Source organism: Amphiprion ocellaris, chromosome 20 (assembly GCF_022539595.1).
Source record: "Amphiprion ocellaris isolate individual 3 ecotype Okinawa chromosome 20, ASM2253959v1, whole genome shotgun sequence".
In the NCBI taxonomy this organism is placed as follows: Eukaryota; Metazoa; Chordata; class Actinopteri; family Pomacentridae; genus Amphiprion; species Amphiprion ocellaris.
In genome coordinates, this window is record NC_072785.1 from 790,989 (window position 1) to 807,361 (window position 16,373).

Sequence of the window (16,373 nt, forward strand, 5' to 3'; positions counted from 1 at the left end):
TGAATGCACAATCGATGACTTTAATACTTATTTTAGGTTAGAATTTATTGAGAAAAAAAACACAAATTTAAAAAATACATTACAATACAATGTTGTTGTTTTTTTTAGTAATAAAACGTACCAATTCAACAGCAGATAAATTAGTTACTAGAGTTATAAGCAAGTTTGAAAGACAAAGTCTGAGAAACACAAAGGCTCTTAAAGGTCCGATGACTCAATCAAGAAGAAAGTCTAGAGAAGGTATAGTAAAAGCTACATGTTTCTCCCCTTAAACGATCAGTGCTTAGCACTTGTCTTACCTTGGCACTGGTCCTGGCCCTAAGTTCTCCCTCATCCTTCAATTTGGACTTGTAGAGCATCCAGCGGTAGCGAAGTTCCTCCAGACCCACATCTTCTGCTGGTCCAGAACCATCTTCACTGCCCTGACTCTCCTGGAGCAACAGTTGAAACTGTTCCTGACCAAAGCACACTCCGGTTCTCAAAGCCTGCACCGGGACACAACACATTATTATAGATTAACTAGTTTGTACAGTTTCATATTTGTCCTCGTATTTTCATTGACACTTAATAATTTAGGCATATCTCTTTGTCATTTGTCATTTTTTGCTGTCTTGGACTATACAAGATTACTTCAATCGGGATTATTAACAAAAACTCAAATGTTTGAAGCAATCAAAGAAAAATGAAAAGGAAAGTTTCAGACTTCTACACGTGGGACGCTGCTAGTTCGGGTGGGTAAGGTGCATGGGGTAATAATTCAAAGTCACATTTGGCTGCTTCTGCTACTTGCTCTATGAGGATGGGGGCACTTTCCTGAGGCAACAGCACTCTAGCTTGAAGATTTTCTCTCCTCGAAATGAAAACAAACATTTGAGTTTTTGTAGACAGCGATATAAGGCTAAATAGTATACAGTTATGGCTCAAAATGGGAATTATGTCCCTTGTTTCCGCGTGAAGTGCCATTGTAGTTGCTATTGAGTTAACCCCAGCACATTTTCACTGATGTTGATTAATGTGCACCATTCCATATACAAATGCACAAAATAGTAACATAGTTTTTCAGATACACTGGAGAATTACTGGACCTTCCTAGTGATGTTTTTGCCAGTTTTGAGAAGACAAGCTAGGTGCAACAGAACTTAAACATTAACTACAAGAGGTCAGAGTGACGTGCCTGAATGTACAGCAAGGCTTAAAATAACAATTTTAAAAAAATTGGAATATTTACAGATCTCATCAGGAGAGCTACTTCTTATTTACAAAGGACTTATTTCTCTCTCGTTGACAAAATGTTCAGGCTGGCACTACTACTATATGGTCATGTTGTACCAGAAGCCACCTTATCCAACAAAATACCAAGTTGCTTTACACTGCCATTCTTCTCCCAACTTTGGTAACAAAATGCTTACACATCAAGTAACAAGAAAAGCACTCAGAGAGCGCAGTACTCTGGCGAGTCTGCTCAGTCGTATCATTTTCAACGGATAAGTCCCGATAGGTCCGCAATGGTCAATTTGTAGTAGGACTGCAATCATGAAATCTTGAATAAATCCATGGATCCAGACTATAAGCCGTATCACTGTAAAAATCGAAACACTTGGTCCTTGTGTCATTTCTGACCTTCTTTGAAAATTTCATCCAAATCCGTTAGTCCATTTTTGAGTAATGTTGTGCACGGACAGAAAGACAGATTAACAGACAAATGTACGGCGATCGTCACATAACTCCGCCGTGTTCCTTGGTTCCTAGTTACAGTGAGTAATTACTTGGCGGAGTAACAAGTAATTGCTCACTGTAACTGTGACAACAAGTGAACATTACGTCAGCTGCCTGCTGACGATCACATGATTGTGATCCTACTACAAATCCACCACTGCGGACTTATTGGGACTTATCCATCGGAAATGATACAACGACTGAGCAGCCTTGGCGGAGTACTGCGCTCTCTGAGTGTTTTTCTCATTACATTTACTCTAGTCCTAATATATGTATACTCATATATGTATGCTTAGCAAATGGTCAGCAACAACATTCAGTCAATATGATTACTAAGCAAATGAGCTACAACATTCAAAAACTTCAGCGGGGTTGATCGGTTTTCAACAGGCCCAAACCAACTATCCTCCAGAGTGATCATCAACTGTCAGTATCAGCCACAAGCTTTTTAGTATTTCTTGCCACAGATTTGGTGAAAACAGCACAGTCTTGGCATCTTTCCTTAAGAATGATGGGCGGTGTAACACTAGACAAGCCTGAGATTAAAAACACATCTTGAAGGTTTAAATGTAAACAGAAACTCACCTTGAGTGTGTCTTGTCTAGTCTTGACCTCTTTGGCACTGAGTGCTGCTTCCTTGGAGCTGAGGACCCCCGAGAGAAGTTCGTTTTGTTGTGACAGCCAGGACTCAAACTCCCACCTCCTGGATTTGTTGTGTCCTTTGCTTCCCTGCAAAATTTAAAACATGTTATTCAACTCTTGTGCACACTAAAATTATCAAGAAGTCAGCAGTTATTTCATGTCCTTTCAGGGAACACTGGGGATACCTGCTTGCTGTGTGGACTGTTATGACATCTATTTAGTGAGAAGGCCACAGCAGTCATCTGTCACCAAATTTCTCTGCCGATTTATTTTTCCTGTCAATGTGATTTTATGAAAAACTGTTCTGCCAAGTACGTGCAAAATGGATTGGATGATGATCACAGCCACTCAAAGCTCACCAACACTCTACAACTAAAACCATGGCAACAACAGACTAAACATTAAGACTGATGACTAGAGAGCTCCACTTATCACTTGAATGAGCAGGAACATGGACAGATGTGCACAAGTCAGACAAAATAAAAAACTAGGGTGGCCAAAGACAAAAAGTCAACTGTTACTGTTCAAAGTTATTTTAAAATGCTTCTTTTCCTACAAAGCACAATTTTACTGCAATTTGCCAACAGGCCCAAATCAAAAGGGGGCAAAAAGTATTATTCACTTGTCCCATAGACACTTTGATGGGTTCTTGAAGTTTTTCACTCTTGAATGTAGGTTTGATTAAAAGTTTAACACATTAAATCCCAGACAGTACTGAAGTAACAACCTATTGAATACTTTCAGCACCTTGAAGTAGCTCACTTCATGATTTTAGACCTTTTTAGTATTTTAGTTATGGTGAGCTTTTTCGTACCAACAACGTCTGAGATTAAAATGACCTCTAGTATTGAGGAGAGAAAAATGAGACTCCTGGCATTCTATGTGGAAGAAATGTGAAATGAAATTTTCAGAGAACTAACATAATCACCCTGAATGTGTATGCCTCTGCCAACCAGTCAACCAGATTATATCCATGCCTGTCTAGATTTCACCTTAAGGATATAAAATGTCATGCCATCATCATTTTATCCTGTAAGACAAGGGTGACATTTTGCACTAAAGACCTTAACCCTTGACTACAAAACTCTAATTCATCCTTTGGTCAAAATGAACATTTGTGTCAGGCATGGAGGCATGAAAATACTTGAGTAAACACAGCACAGCAATACCATGGTGTATTGAACTGGTGTTGTTGACGACATCTCGGCTGAGTCCTTCTTGAACAGCATGAATGCTCCTCCTCCCGAGCTTAGGCCTTCTGCTGCTTCTGTGCCACCTTCTCCAGAGCTCGTTCTTGCTCCCTCACCATAGCTGGCCTGTAGGGATGATACTGCTTGCCTTTTGTCTCCACCCAAGACGCTAGCATCACCTCCTGTTAACTTATCAGTGCCAGGGCTTCCACTAAAAGAGCCTTTGGAAGTTCCATGGCTATCTGCTTTGCTATGAATGCTCCAAGCAGAGGAATCTACTTCATGAGAGTGACCACTGTCCATGACTGTCCATGAAGGAATGAGAAGCTCATGGCCTTTTCCGGCCAGTATGGTGTGACCTTCACCATGGGCCTGGATCCATGCACCCTCCCCTGCCTGTCCCTCCAGGCTTTCTCCTCTTGCAGGCCCCGAGCTAGACGAGACTCCACACACTGTTGGTAAGTCAGACTCTGTGTGCTCTATGGAGCTGTTGAGCAGCCTGAAAGAGAAACAAATAGCTTAAGTTTTCTCATAAATCACTCGCTGTAGGTTTAATTCAGAAAAACCTATTTTTTTTATGCCTCCACACAGTTTTTTTTCTTGCAGCAGCAATAAACCTGACGCCATAGAAGATCTTATGGTTTATATTCAGGGAAAACTAACATTAATGTAATATTTGAGAAAGGAGACAATGTCACATTGAGGAAAACACAACTTGATTTGCAAAACAATGTTTCAGAACAGATTTGCTGAATACATATCACATTTACAATTTAAGAATGTATCTATGGAGGACTGAAAGAGCTGCTGCAACTGAGATGTATCCAGTTCTCTTATGTATCATTTGATTCATGTCTTACATAAGGGAATGCCCTCAGCACGACCTCATCAGAGGCTCTTACTGCTCTCTGCCAATCAAGATTGGCTGGGACTCAGCATGTCAGCATCATGGAGGCTAGGGACACCCCATCCTTAAATATGACTAACACTGACGACAGATTATTCAAAAACCTAATCTCACTACAAACAGAAGATTCCAACCCAAACTTCTCAACTCAACTGTCTCTTCAGGTCTTAGCTAAACTATGCACAGGCACAAGCTGGCCCCACTCTGCTCCACTGCCCAGATCCCGGATATGTTCAAGTTTCGAAGCATAAATGTCAGGTGGTTCGTGCCTGTTCAGTGCCCCCTGCCCCAGAAACGATGTTCTTCGCTGCAAACCTTCTCTCATCAAACTATCAATCCCCTCCTGGGACCTCCTGCTGATTCTGGAGGCACTTTCTGTGGCCCCTTTTGAGATGCAGGATCAGATTAACTTAAAAGTGGGGACTCTATGGTCAGACAGTTTTTCTGCTGGCACTTGCCTCAGGGATGGGTGAAATCCACATACTCTCAGTGCAACCAGCTTGCATGAAGTTTCTCTCAGGGAATAAAAAGTTGACCTACATGTCCTAACACTGCTTTTAAACCCAAAGTGTTAGGGTCATGCTCCCCAGTTGACCGTGTGTATTTTAATCCCTCACTCTTCTCCTCAGACAAGCATCAGTATTTACATGTGTGTTTAATAGATTGTAGAGGCCAGTGGTGTGGACAACAGCTCAAAAAGGACACAACAACCTGTATGAACATTTTTGTGTAAATGATCCAAAATTATTGTAGACCCAAGACTGCCTGGCCACACACTAAGCCAGATGAGCCGGATTATACAAATTTTTAGAGATACCTGTGAAGATTGAGACTCATATTGTACAGGGCCAGCCAGGAGTCTTTTAATCGCTTTATGTCTCGAAGAATATGGACCTGTCCCTCCCCTGAAGTCCTCTCCAAAACTCCCTGACCCTGGACCTCCGTCTGCTGCAGCTGAAGGTCCTTCCCTGGGAACTCTCCTAGTACTCTCTGTGGAAAGAAACAATTAAGCACTTGAAAATAAAGGGTGGTCAGAGATATCACATCAAATATAACTGAGGCTCATCAGTCAGACTGATTGCAGCAATCATGTCGTCTGATGTGTGTAACTTTCAAGGCACAATTATTTTTACTCCGCCAAGGAATGTGGTGGAGTTATGTGACGATCGGCGTACATTTGTTTGTCTGTTTGCAACATTACTCAAAAACAGATTAACGGATTTGGATGACATTTTCAGGGAAGGTCAGAAATGAGACAATGACTAAGTGATTAGATTTCGGCAGTGAAAATTAAATCACCACATTCTATGGTGCCGTGATTTCTGACACAAATTTTTTCAAGATTTCAGCCGCTGGAAATGATACAACAACTGAGCAGCCTTGGCGGAGTATTGTGCTTTCTGAGTGCTTTTCTTGCTATATTATGGGAAACTTTCATCATCGTACAAGTAGTTTTTCAAAAATAACACTAAAACAATATTTTTTAGTAAACAGCCACAGCAAACCCTAAAGGTTCTACGTTTTATGCTGGCTATATCACTAAGCATTTGATTTTTACATTTTAAATACTCATATGCTTTAGTAAATAGCTTACACTGATGGAATATATAATCAGACAGGATCTATTTCTACCATGGTTTCTCAAGTGTAATTTCTGATGTCTGTTGTTCTGGACTGATTGCATTGGTATGTCGTCGCTGCTAATTTACAATAAACATTTAACTTGCATTTAAATATTATTAGTTTAGACTTTTAATTAGCCATTCATGATGTCTGATGGTAGTAAAAAACTGAGCAATTGTGTGCATGAGACTCTCCATAGTTCTGAAAGGCTGTTCTGGTCAAGCAGAATTCTAAAATTACAAACTTATCCCTGGGGTTTTTATCCTAACCTCTAAATCACAACCTAGCAACTTACCAAGAGCCCAGTCCACTTAGAGAAAAGTTGCTGTTAACAAACGTGACTGAAAGGGTAACTTAATTACAAAGGCTACTCAGTTGACTATTAGACTAAACGGGATAGGTGCTTGGCTGAAGGCAGTCAGAAGGTAGGTAAGTGTCCAGGTCAGACTCCAGCTTAAGCTTTTCTACAGATCCTATCAGGGCTAAACCCTTAACGCAGATAGAACCTAACCCTGTAAACAGAGAGCTGGACCAGAAACCTGTCCCAGGGCATACTGGGGATCAACAACTGAAATCACGATGAGCATCCACACTATTAGCTGAGTGCTGATAAGGAGAATAAGAAACATGGCCCAATAATCTTAAGTTTGTGTTGAGGAATAGATGCATTTTTCTGTCCTATTTTCCAAACTGGATCACTATTCTATTAATTTGTCCGGCATAACGGGTCTGCCAAAATCCTAATATTAAACTAAACCTATAAGATGAACAAAAATTGCCTTGAAAAACTTCTGATTGTGAGTTTGAGAACACACAGACAGACCTCGGCTTCATGTTGGCGGCCCTCTATGCTCCATTCTCCTGAGGGGCTGTGGAAGGACTCCAGCTTCTGCTTCATGATCATCAGCCACTTCTCTATGTTTAGCAGGCTTTCATGGAAACTCTCATGTTCTGTGATATTCTCCTCACTCTCATTCACTTTCACCTGAAGATAAAAGAACATCAACTGGACACTCAGTGGCAAGGAAAACAACTGAAAATTGATGCAATGTATTGGATACATCTGAAACAGAAACAGTCATTTAATTACCTGCACTTCTTTTATTTAATGCAACTATGGCATTATTTCAACCACAAAGGTCCTCTTCAGTTAAAGGTAAAGAAGTAAACAACCCTTCTGTTTATGGCGAGTTTCATCTTCCAGCCCACACATACAGTTTTGATCCTCTTTGTGCGGCCAGCTTTACACCAATCGACATGAAGGATGCATATTGTCATATCCCCATTTATCCTTCACACAGAAAAAAATTGAGGTTTGTGTTTCGAGGCATAGTGTATAACTACCTAGCACTGTCACTAAGCCCTGAGTGTTTGTAAGGCTTTAATGTTGGCTTTAGCCCCCTTTACAGAGTTAGGAATCTGTCTTGCCACCTTTCTGGATGCTGGCAACAGCTTAGTGCCTTAGTAGCCTTCGTGACACACATAGCCATTATGTTGCAATGGCTAGGACAGTGGTTCTTAACCTTGTTGGAGGTACTGAACCCCACCACTTTCATATGCACATTCACCGAACCCTTCTTTATTGAAAAATAAAATATGATTTTTTTCAAATTCAAGACATAGTTATATGTTTTATTAGTGAACAAAATGAACCCTGCATTAACATCACTTGTGCTCTTGTATTCCCCATCTCCATGCAGCTTAAGGAAGTGTTCCTTTAGTTTTGCCGGTGCTAGACTAGAATTGCTTAACTTGGCATTGCAAATCATGCAGATAGGACGCTGACTCCCATCACGTTCCGTTATACATGTGAATCCATGTTGTACATATTCGTCCGACCACTTTCTTTTTTTGCTCAACATAGTTAGTATGGATTAAAATATTAAGAAAGAAATCACACAACGTACCATCACGACAGTCACAAGTCGATTACTGAGAACACCAAATTCCCTGCAGCACAGATTGGCCAAGCAATGTAGCGTGATCACCTGCAGCCAGTGATGGCCAAGCAGGGCGTGTCATCACCAATCATATGAGTCAGGTGTCTCTTGACCTCCGTCGAACCCCTGAGACTGACTCACCGAACCCCTAGGGTTCGATCCAACCCAGGTTAAGAACCACTGGGCTAGGAGATCTACATTCATTCTTAACAGGTAAGGGTAAGGTTGTGTTAACACAGACACTTCACGGGTTTCTGTGAAGTGTCTGTGTGAATGAGTGAATGAAGGAGAGCACGGTATACTATAAACAGTTTAGGAGGCAATGCCAATCCTATATACACACATGGCTGGTATTGTATTGCTTAAACTACCATCGGTATGTTGACTAGATTAGAGGCTGCTAACTAGGATAGCCAGAGCATATGTTTTGTTCACATAAATTAATCAACAAACAATACTATCTATCATTGCCTATCAGTATTGCTTAACATCATGAACCACTTGTCCTTTCAGAAACAGCCGAAGGGAATCAAGCAGTGGAGATCCGTCACTGTCGTCTGATGATGTTACCGAGGATGTGAGAAAAGGTGAACTGGAAACTAAAAGTCCTTTCAAGCAATCATTTGAAGCAACATGGAAGATAGCAGTTCCCCTTGGGATCTTTTATGGATCCACATAATTCAGTTACATCCATGTGTGTAATTTATTTTTATATTTTAATTGTTTTATACTTATCATGTCTTGTGATGTATTTGCCTGGACCCAAAGTATGTAGAGATGGAAAGAACCCAGTAGAAGCTGGTGTCTCATATCTATTTGAGGCCAAAGGCTTAAGACTACATTAACCACGTCATAAGCATGAGTCAACTGTGCTTGTTTGATATTCTCACTACCTGAGGAGGGAGACAGAAGTTCCACACTGCCCGTTTGAGGATGAGTGTAAAGATATGATTCAGAATTTAATCTTGCTTAAATGATTTTCCTTTCTTACCCTAACTGCCTTGTGCAGATGCTTCCATTCACCACAGAGCTTCTCAAACTGAGTCCTGTTGCTCGGACTGGAGGAGACCAGAGTCTCTAGCACCACGATATGGCCTTCACAGTCCTCCAGGTCCTTCTGGATCACCTGAGAACACACATTATATCACACAGCATGCCACAGGAAATAGAAATACAAATGCAGAACTGTAGTTTGGTGTAAACTTTCAGTTCTGACAAATGAGTAGACAAAATGATTTTAACTGTATGCCTTCATCCTAAGTCAGCTGGGATAGGCTCCAGCTCCCCCACAACCCTAATGAGCGGTGTATAGATAATGGATGGATGGACGGATTTTAACTGTATATATAATTGATCAATCAATTACTGTCAACAGGTAAACAAATTAGAAATAAGAGTAAAATCCCTTCAAAATGACTGTACTTCCATAAGACCATATTGCTATTTTTAGTATTAGTGGAACTGATCATTATAGTAAGAGAAGCACACATTTAAATAAAAAAAAATAAATTATACACTAGATGATAGATGACTTTCTAAACTGCAGGTGTACAGTGGTCCTATAGAGTATTTGGGCAATTTTGTTTATTCAAATTTCATGTAATTCATTAATAAATTCTAATGTGCAAAACTACACCTGAGGTTACACTGCTAGAGACACTGGGTTGAATTCAAGGATAATTGAGTAAAAATAGGAAAACAGATTAGTGCATCAGTAAAGATTGTTGCAGAGATAAACAAGAATTACTATCTACAACAACATAATAAAAAGTAACAAGTATGGCTAAAGAGAGACCGTCATACAAGAGAAACAATTCATAAGCTAAAAGAATAGGAAAACCAGGGCACCCTGCTAACTCAACAAGTTGAGTGGCCACCATTCTCATCAGACCAAAGAACCTTCTTCCAGTTGACCTGGGAGTCTCCTACATGCCTTTGGGCCAATTCCACGCTAGATTTCATCTGAGCTGTTTTCATCAGTGGCTTTTTTCTTTGCCACACTTCCATACAGCTTTGACGGGCGAAGAACCGTCAACAGTTGTTTTATGTACAGTCTCTCCCAACTGAGCCGCTGAAGCTTGTAACTCCTTCAGAGTGGTCGTAGGTGTTTTGGTGTCTTCCATCACCAGTCTTCGTCTTGCCTGGTCTTTGAGTTTGTGAGGACGGCCAGCTCTAGGCAGATTTAAACAGATGCCATACTCCTTCCATTTCTTAATGATGGATTTAACTGAACTCCGTGGGATGACCAGTGAGTTGGAAATCTTTTGGTAGCCATCTCCTGACTTATACTTTTCAACGATCTTTTCTCTGAATTGCTTGGAGTGTTCTTTAGTCTTCATGTTGCAATTGTAGCAGGAATACTGAAGAAACAGAGACTGGACCTTCCAGATACAGGTGTTTTTATACTACAATCACTTGACACACACAAGTCTCCATTCTGCTAATTGTGACACTAGAAAAGCTGCTTGTTAATCTCCAATTATGGAGGCTACAATCTGTTCTTAAGTGTACACCATGCACCTTGTGTGACCTCACCCTGAATTGGTCTGACTGGCTTTTTTTGGCGAGGATGTCAGGCTGGAGGCCATCAGCTGCCGCTAGTCGGTCTCTCAAACTGGACAGCTTGGAGTGAATCAACTCGTAGGTGTTACCAAAGTCCTTTGTTCTTGAAATTAAGCCCTATGAAAGACAAAATGTCATTAAATACGTCATTATACAGTCAGTGATATCTGGACTACATATTGAAATGTCTTTCTTTTCTTCTTTCTTGCTTCCTTCTATAATAAAATAAAATATGCACAAAGACCTTCAGCTTTTACTCTTCTAAACTATAGTACACATCTTTCACTCTTTTTTAAACTTAAATTTAGCATTTAATTTGATAACTTCAACCTTTGGGGCAATGAATATGCAAGATGGGATTATGAACAAGTACCTGTGTTTTTCACCTACCTACAGTGGAGGTGATAAAACTGAATATGTCTCAGACAAGTAGAGGCGGTGTGATGTTATTTTTAAATTCCACAGTCTGGTGGCATTATTTTCTATTCATTTTCATACAATAATAGTATAATAATAGTGTATACAGTATAATTTGTTGGTACTTCAGGGACAACTTATCTAAAACTGTGTGAAAGGAAGTGGCTAGTCAAATACATTCTCAAGCAATTGATATTCACCCATCAAAGTTTGATTTTATTATCAGAAAGGCTTAGAGACATGCAGTATATTGGTAATTAACTGCAATTATGCATATTTTGAAAGAAAGGGTCAGATTAGATTTCACTCATCTTTTTGTATTTTTAGATGGTCATTAAGTTGGATTAGATGATTCTAATCTTATACATTTTTGCTGACTTGGCCTGAAGATATGAGAAAAGACACATTAAACTTACCAAATGGCCTGATGAACAGGTGATCAGTGAGAGACTAATTTTACTGTAAAACTAATGTCAGTAACATCATTCCTCTTTTTCTACTTCACATTTGCAGCTGTGCTGGTAAGAGCACTCTTTGCTCCTGTGGGTCACCATGTAATGTGGTGTTCTTTTGTTCATCACTGTGGGACATGTGAAATCATAGGCTCGTTTGTAGCTTTGAAAAGCAAAGAGAGCAATGCAAAGTTCCAGTGCAATGTGTTCTAAATGTCACAAATGTGTGATTAAAATGCGATGTGCTGCAATCCACCATACTAAACATAGTGGAAGAAAGATGACTGTTATGAAATAAAAGATTTGAATTCAGTTGTATCAACTGCCTTTATTCATACAGAATTTACCTATCCCTTCACCACGAAATTGACTTAAACAGTATTTCTGACTATACTAAACAAAGTCAGAGTACTTTGAATACTTGACAATCAAATTAAAGATGCAGTGAAGCCAAATGAATGACATGCTGATACCTGTAGCCTGCTCTTCCTCTGCAGCAGCTGAGCATGCAGCAGCTCTCTGTTCCTGATGGCAGCACTCAGTTCACCCTGCAGACCATCAGACCTATCAAGCCCAAACACAGAGTCCAGCAGGTCCCCCTTCACCTGCAGCAAACTGAAACGTTCCTGCAGCTGGACACTGTCCTTCAGCAGACGCTAACATACAGAGTACAGAAACACAAAACACATTCAGTCAGTCCGTACTGCTGACCAAGGTAAAGGGTCAAGCTTGTCCAAACATGCTGCAACCCTGAATAAAGCAAAGTACATGTTGGACAATGGTGAAATAAATGTAAGCAGATATTAATAATAATATTTATTATTATTATTAAAAACATCAGTGGTAAATAATAAGAATTTCTTCTACCAGCACAACTGGCAGGTTATTTTACACTTTTCCTTATATTTCCTAAAATAATGTACCCCGTGTGAGCTACTAGATATCTTGAATTTCCCAAAGGCAGTGAATGAAGTATCTGTCTGTCTATGTAATGAAGTACAAACTGATACAAATTGAGGGTTCAACTGCAAAACATTTTTCCATGAAAAGTTCCACACAGAAATTAATAAAATTTTGATTATACGTCAGTGCTGCCACAATGATTTAGCTCTAAAACAAGCTTCAACACTGCCATGGAAGAGCAGAACTGGTTTGAAAATAAAAAAATGACTGTAAGAGGTGGCCACATGACATCCAATCACAGTTTTGACTGATCTAGCTATTCCAATATTATATATATATATATATATATATATATATATATATATATATACATATACACATACAGGAGATGTATATGTAGATCAGACAAATAAACAAACATCATGATCAGTAAATAGCAGCAGCCAAGAGAATCTGATATTCCCCAAAGGTAGCATTAACTATGACAAATTAAATGTCATCTAAACGATCAGACCTGCCTGTCTGTTGATAATGTTTTCTCAGTCTTACCAAATGAACCACACCACTGGGGTGAACACACCCACATTTAAATTGATAAGCTATTTCTCATCAGTCAAACTTTTTCAAAAGTTAATGTATTTGTTTTACCTCTATACTCTGGACCAGCATGGCTATGTGGGAGAAGTCGGTAACCCCCGAAGAAGTCTCCAATACTTGAGCAACCATGTGGCTCCACTGGGCATAGACCAGCAGTGGATCCTGAAGGATGCTTCTCAGCCCCGACTCTGACTCTGAACATAGTCTGGTTGCTCGGCATTTCACACTGCATGAGCACACAAAAGATTTACAATTTGTAGAGGATTCAAAGCAGCAAATAATATTTTTTATACATACAGTATATAAAGGCCATAACATTTATGCAGGTTACAAAATACTGTGCAGGTATAATCCTCTGGTTACAAAAAGAAATCTAATTTTATGGATCTGAACATGCTACTATTAAATGTATGAAGTTGCTAGTTTTAAGAGTTTTTGAATACAGCTTGATATTAATTTTGAAAATCATGGTCCAATTTAGGGCTGCACAGTGGTGTAGTGGTTAGCACTTTCGCCTTGCAGCGAGAAGATCCCTGGTTCACGTCCCGGCTTTCCCGGGATCTTTCTGCATGGAGTTTGCATGTTCTCCCTGTGCATGCGTGGGTTTTCTCCGGGTACTCCGGCTTCCTCCCACAGTCCAAAAATATGCTGAGGTTAATTGATCATTCTAAATTGCCCGTAGGTGTGAATGTGAGAGTGATTGTTTGTCTCTGTATGTAGCCCTGTGACAGACTGGTGACCTGTCTAGGGTGTCCCCTGCCTTCACCTGAGTCAGCTGGGATAGACTCCAGCCCCCCCCCCCCATGACCCTAGTGAGGATTAAGTGGTGTATAGATAATGGATGGATGGATGGTCCAATTTAGAGCACAATAGTAATAAGAAAAGCACTCAGAGAAGGCAGTAGTCTGCCAAGGCTGATAAGTCATATGATTTCTGACGGATGAAACCTTTAAAAAATTCGTGGTCTGCAGGTTTCGATTTGTAGTAGGATCACAATCATGTGATCATCAGCAGGCAGCTGACATTGTGTTCACTTGTTGTCATAGTTACAGTGATGCCATGCCGCTATCTCACAATGACACAGAAATCTTTAACAAATCCGTGGATCCAGACTATAAGCTGCATCACTGCCAAAATCTAATCAATTGGTCCTTGTGTCACTTCTGACCTTCCCTGAAAATGTAATCAAAATCCGTCAATCTGTTTCTGAGTAATATTACTAATAGACGGAAAGAGAAACCAAAGCCGATCATCACATAACTCCACCGTGTTCCCTCGTGGAACGTGGTGGAGTTATGCGACGCGTCTGATATTGCATTAAAGGGCAATAGCAGCCGACAAGTTAAGGGATTACATATAGGTTCTGCTTTACCTGAGCTTGAAGTGCATCCTATGGTCACAGTTTAGTTTTATGCTGACACTGATGAGTATTCACACAATGTATAATCCTGAATTCCTCAGTTAGCAGTGTTTAATCACATGATCACACAATTTCAGAATAGAAAACAGTGTCTACACAGAGGAGCAACAAAGTGTTAACATGGGTTCAGCAGCTCATTGTCGTCATGAACTGACAAAAAATAAGAAGATTTTAACAGTTATTTGCAGTCATTAGGTTATGTGAGTATGATGCATAAGGTTTTGTCTATCAGGGTTTTCAAACAGTGGTAGGTTTTCCCATCACATACCTTTGATGCTCTTTCACAACAGCTAGGACATCATCAGAAAGGTGGCGCGAGTCCTCTGAGAACCTGAAGAGTTCCTTGAGCTGAGCCTTAAGAAGTTCCACTTGGGATTCCTCCCCTGCTAGAGTGTTCCTCACACCCTGCAACATACAGTACACACATTGGAAACAACCAAAATGAGGCCAAGCCAAAACAGTCAATCAAAGACTGGACACTAAAGAGACCTGACCCCACTCATCAAATCATTCAGATCACAAATAAAAGCAAAACTTCCAGTTCTAATTCATATTCAAAAGATATGGGGACCACATCGCCCATGGAAAAAATACAGAAATGTCAACAGACTCGCAGTGAAATGACTGAAGAAGCAAACAGTCACAGTTAACACGCTAACGGGGCACGTTAACGTGGCCAGCCCTAATTTTTTTAAAGACTGTGGTAATGATTTCAACAGGCTGACAAACGTACTGACCTCCTACGTTTTATTTTGTGAAGACACCGTTACACCCGCTAAACAAATAATTATCCACACAAATAATAAGAAATGGATAATGAGGGACATGAAAATCTGCTTGGTCCAAAAGACACTGGCTTTTTTTGCATGAAGACAAGCTTAGAGTGAGGGATCTGAAGAAAGATTTCCAGAGGACAGCTAAGTTGGCTAAGATCAATTACAAAAACAAGGTGGACCAGAAACTCTGATCTGGTAATGCAAGGGAGGTGTGGCAGGGGTTAAACATGATGGACAGAGTCCCTAAACCAGCGGTAGCTAACTGTTCAGATCCATTCTCCTCTGTAGAACAACTTAACAACTTCTTTACCCAGTTTAACAAAAACAGCACACCAACACAATGGATCTGACAGATGTCAAAGTAGCTTTTTTAATTTTATTTAGTTTTTTTTTATTTGTAAGTGTGTGTGTGTGTGTGTGTGTGTGTGTGTGTGTGTGTGTGTGTGTGTGTGTGTGTGTGTGTGTGTGTGTGTGTGTGTGTGTGTGTAAAAGTCTCTGAGGACCAAAATAATAAATAAAACAAAACTAAAAATAATTCAGATCTACCGTCGGTCGGTCACGTGATCTACGTAGACGTCCCCCACTGCTCTGAGGGGTCCAGATGTTCCTGTAGCTCTGCGCTAGCGCCGCTAGTCTAGAAACCGGAGACCCGAGGGAGGACATCAACAACTGATGGTCCTGATGGAGAGGAGGTTCTGCAGCGGGATTCGTTTATGTACGGTGTATTTTTGCAAGATGACTGATGAAGTGAGCATCCTGTGTGTGTGTGTCTGACTCTGCACACACACCTGTCATCAGTTCTAGCCGCTAGTTAACCACACAGCTGCTGAGAGGATAAAGTCTGCCAGGCTTCTTTTGTTTCTGTATGTTTCTGTTGTCATGGGCAAAGTGCATCAGAGAGATGTATTATTTTACTGTCAGTGAGTTGCAGTGTGTTTCCTGTTTCTAGAGGCAATGAGACAGAGGTTATGTTATTTCACTGAAACTACGTACATGCATTTTCACATAATTTTGGACTATTGCAGTACAAATACAATAACAATAATAATTAGAAGAATTTGAATTGTGATTTTCTCAACCTCTCATTTAAAGATATCAGTACTTGTTTATAACATTTGTATATATAGACAAATTAAATATAATATGCATAAATATAAAATATATAACTTTTAGAACCTTGCTGTCTTGTGCAAAGTGGATAGTCAAGCTGAATAAAAGCACAAATACA

General features: G+C 40.1%; 1 protein-coding gene across 3 annotated transcripts in view; it reads right to left on the reverse strand.

Annotated features, from left to right (window-relative positions):
• The window catches only part of syne3 (spectrin repeat containing, nuclear envelope family member 3), a 41,906-nt gene that overhangs the window by 8,576 nt on the left and 16,957 nt on the right, over positions 1-16,373 (reverse strand). For all 3 annotated transcript variants that reach the window (XM_023274343.3, XM_023274345.3, XM_055006052.1), the window contains 10 exons: positions 14,638-14,774; positions 13,001-13,175; positions 11,923-12,105; positions 10,554-10,697; positions 9,010-9,144; positions 6,902-7,063; positions 5,273-5,445; positions 3,528-4,047; positions 2,302-2,445; positions 300-485 (listed from right to left, as the gene is read on the reverse strand). In XM_023274343.3, coding sequence (XP_023130111.1) covers positions 300-485; positions 2,302-2,445; positions 3,528-4,047; positions 5,273-5,445; positions 6,902-7,063; positions 9,010-9,144; positions 10,554-10,697; positions 11,923-12,105; positions 13,001-13,175; positions 14,638-14,774 — 1,959 coding nt within the window. The remainder of the gene's footprint in view (positions 1-299; positions 486-2,301; positions 2,446-3,527; positions 4,048-5,272; positions 5,446-6,901; positions 7,064-9,009; positions 9,145-10,553; positions 10,698-11,922; positions 12,106-13,000; positions 13,176-14,637; positions 14,775-16,373) is intronic.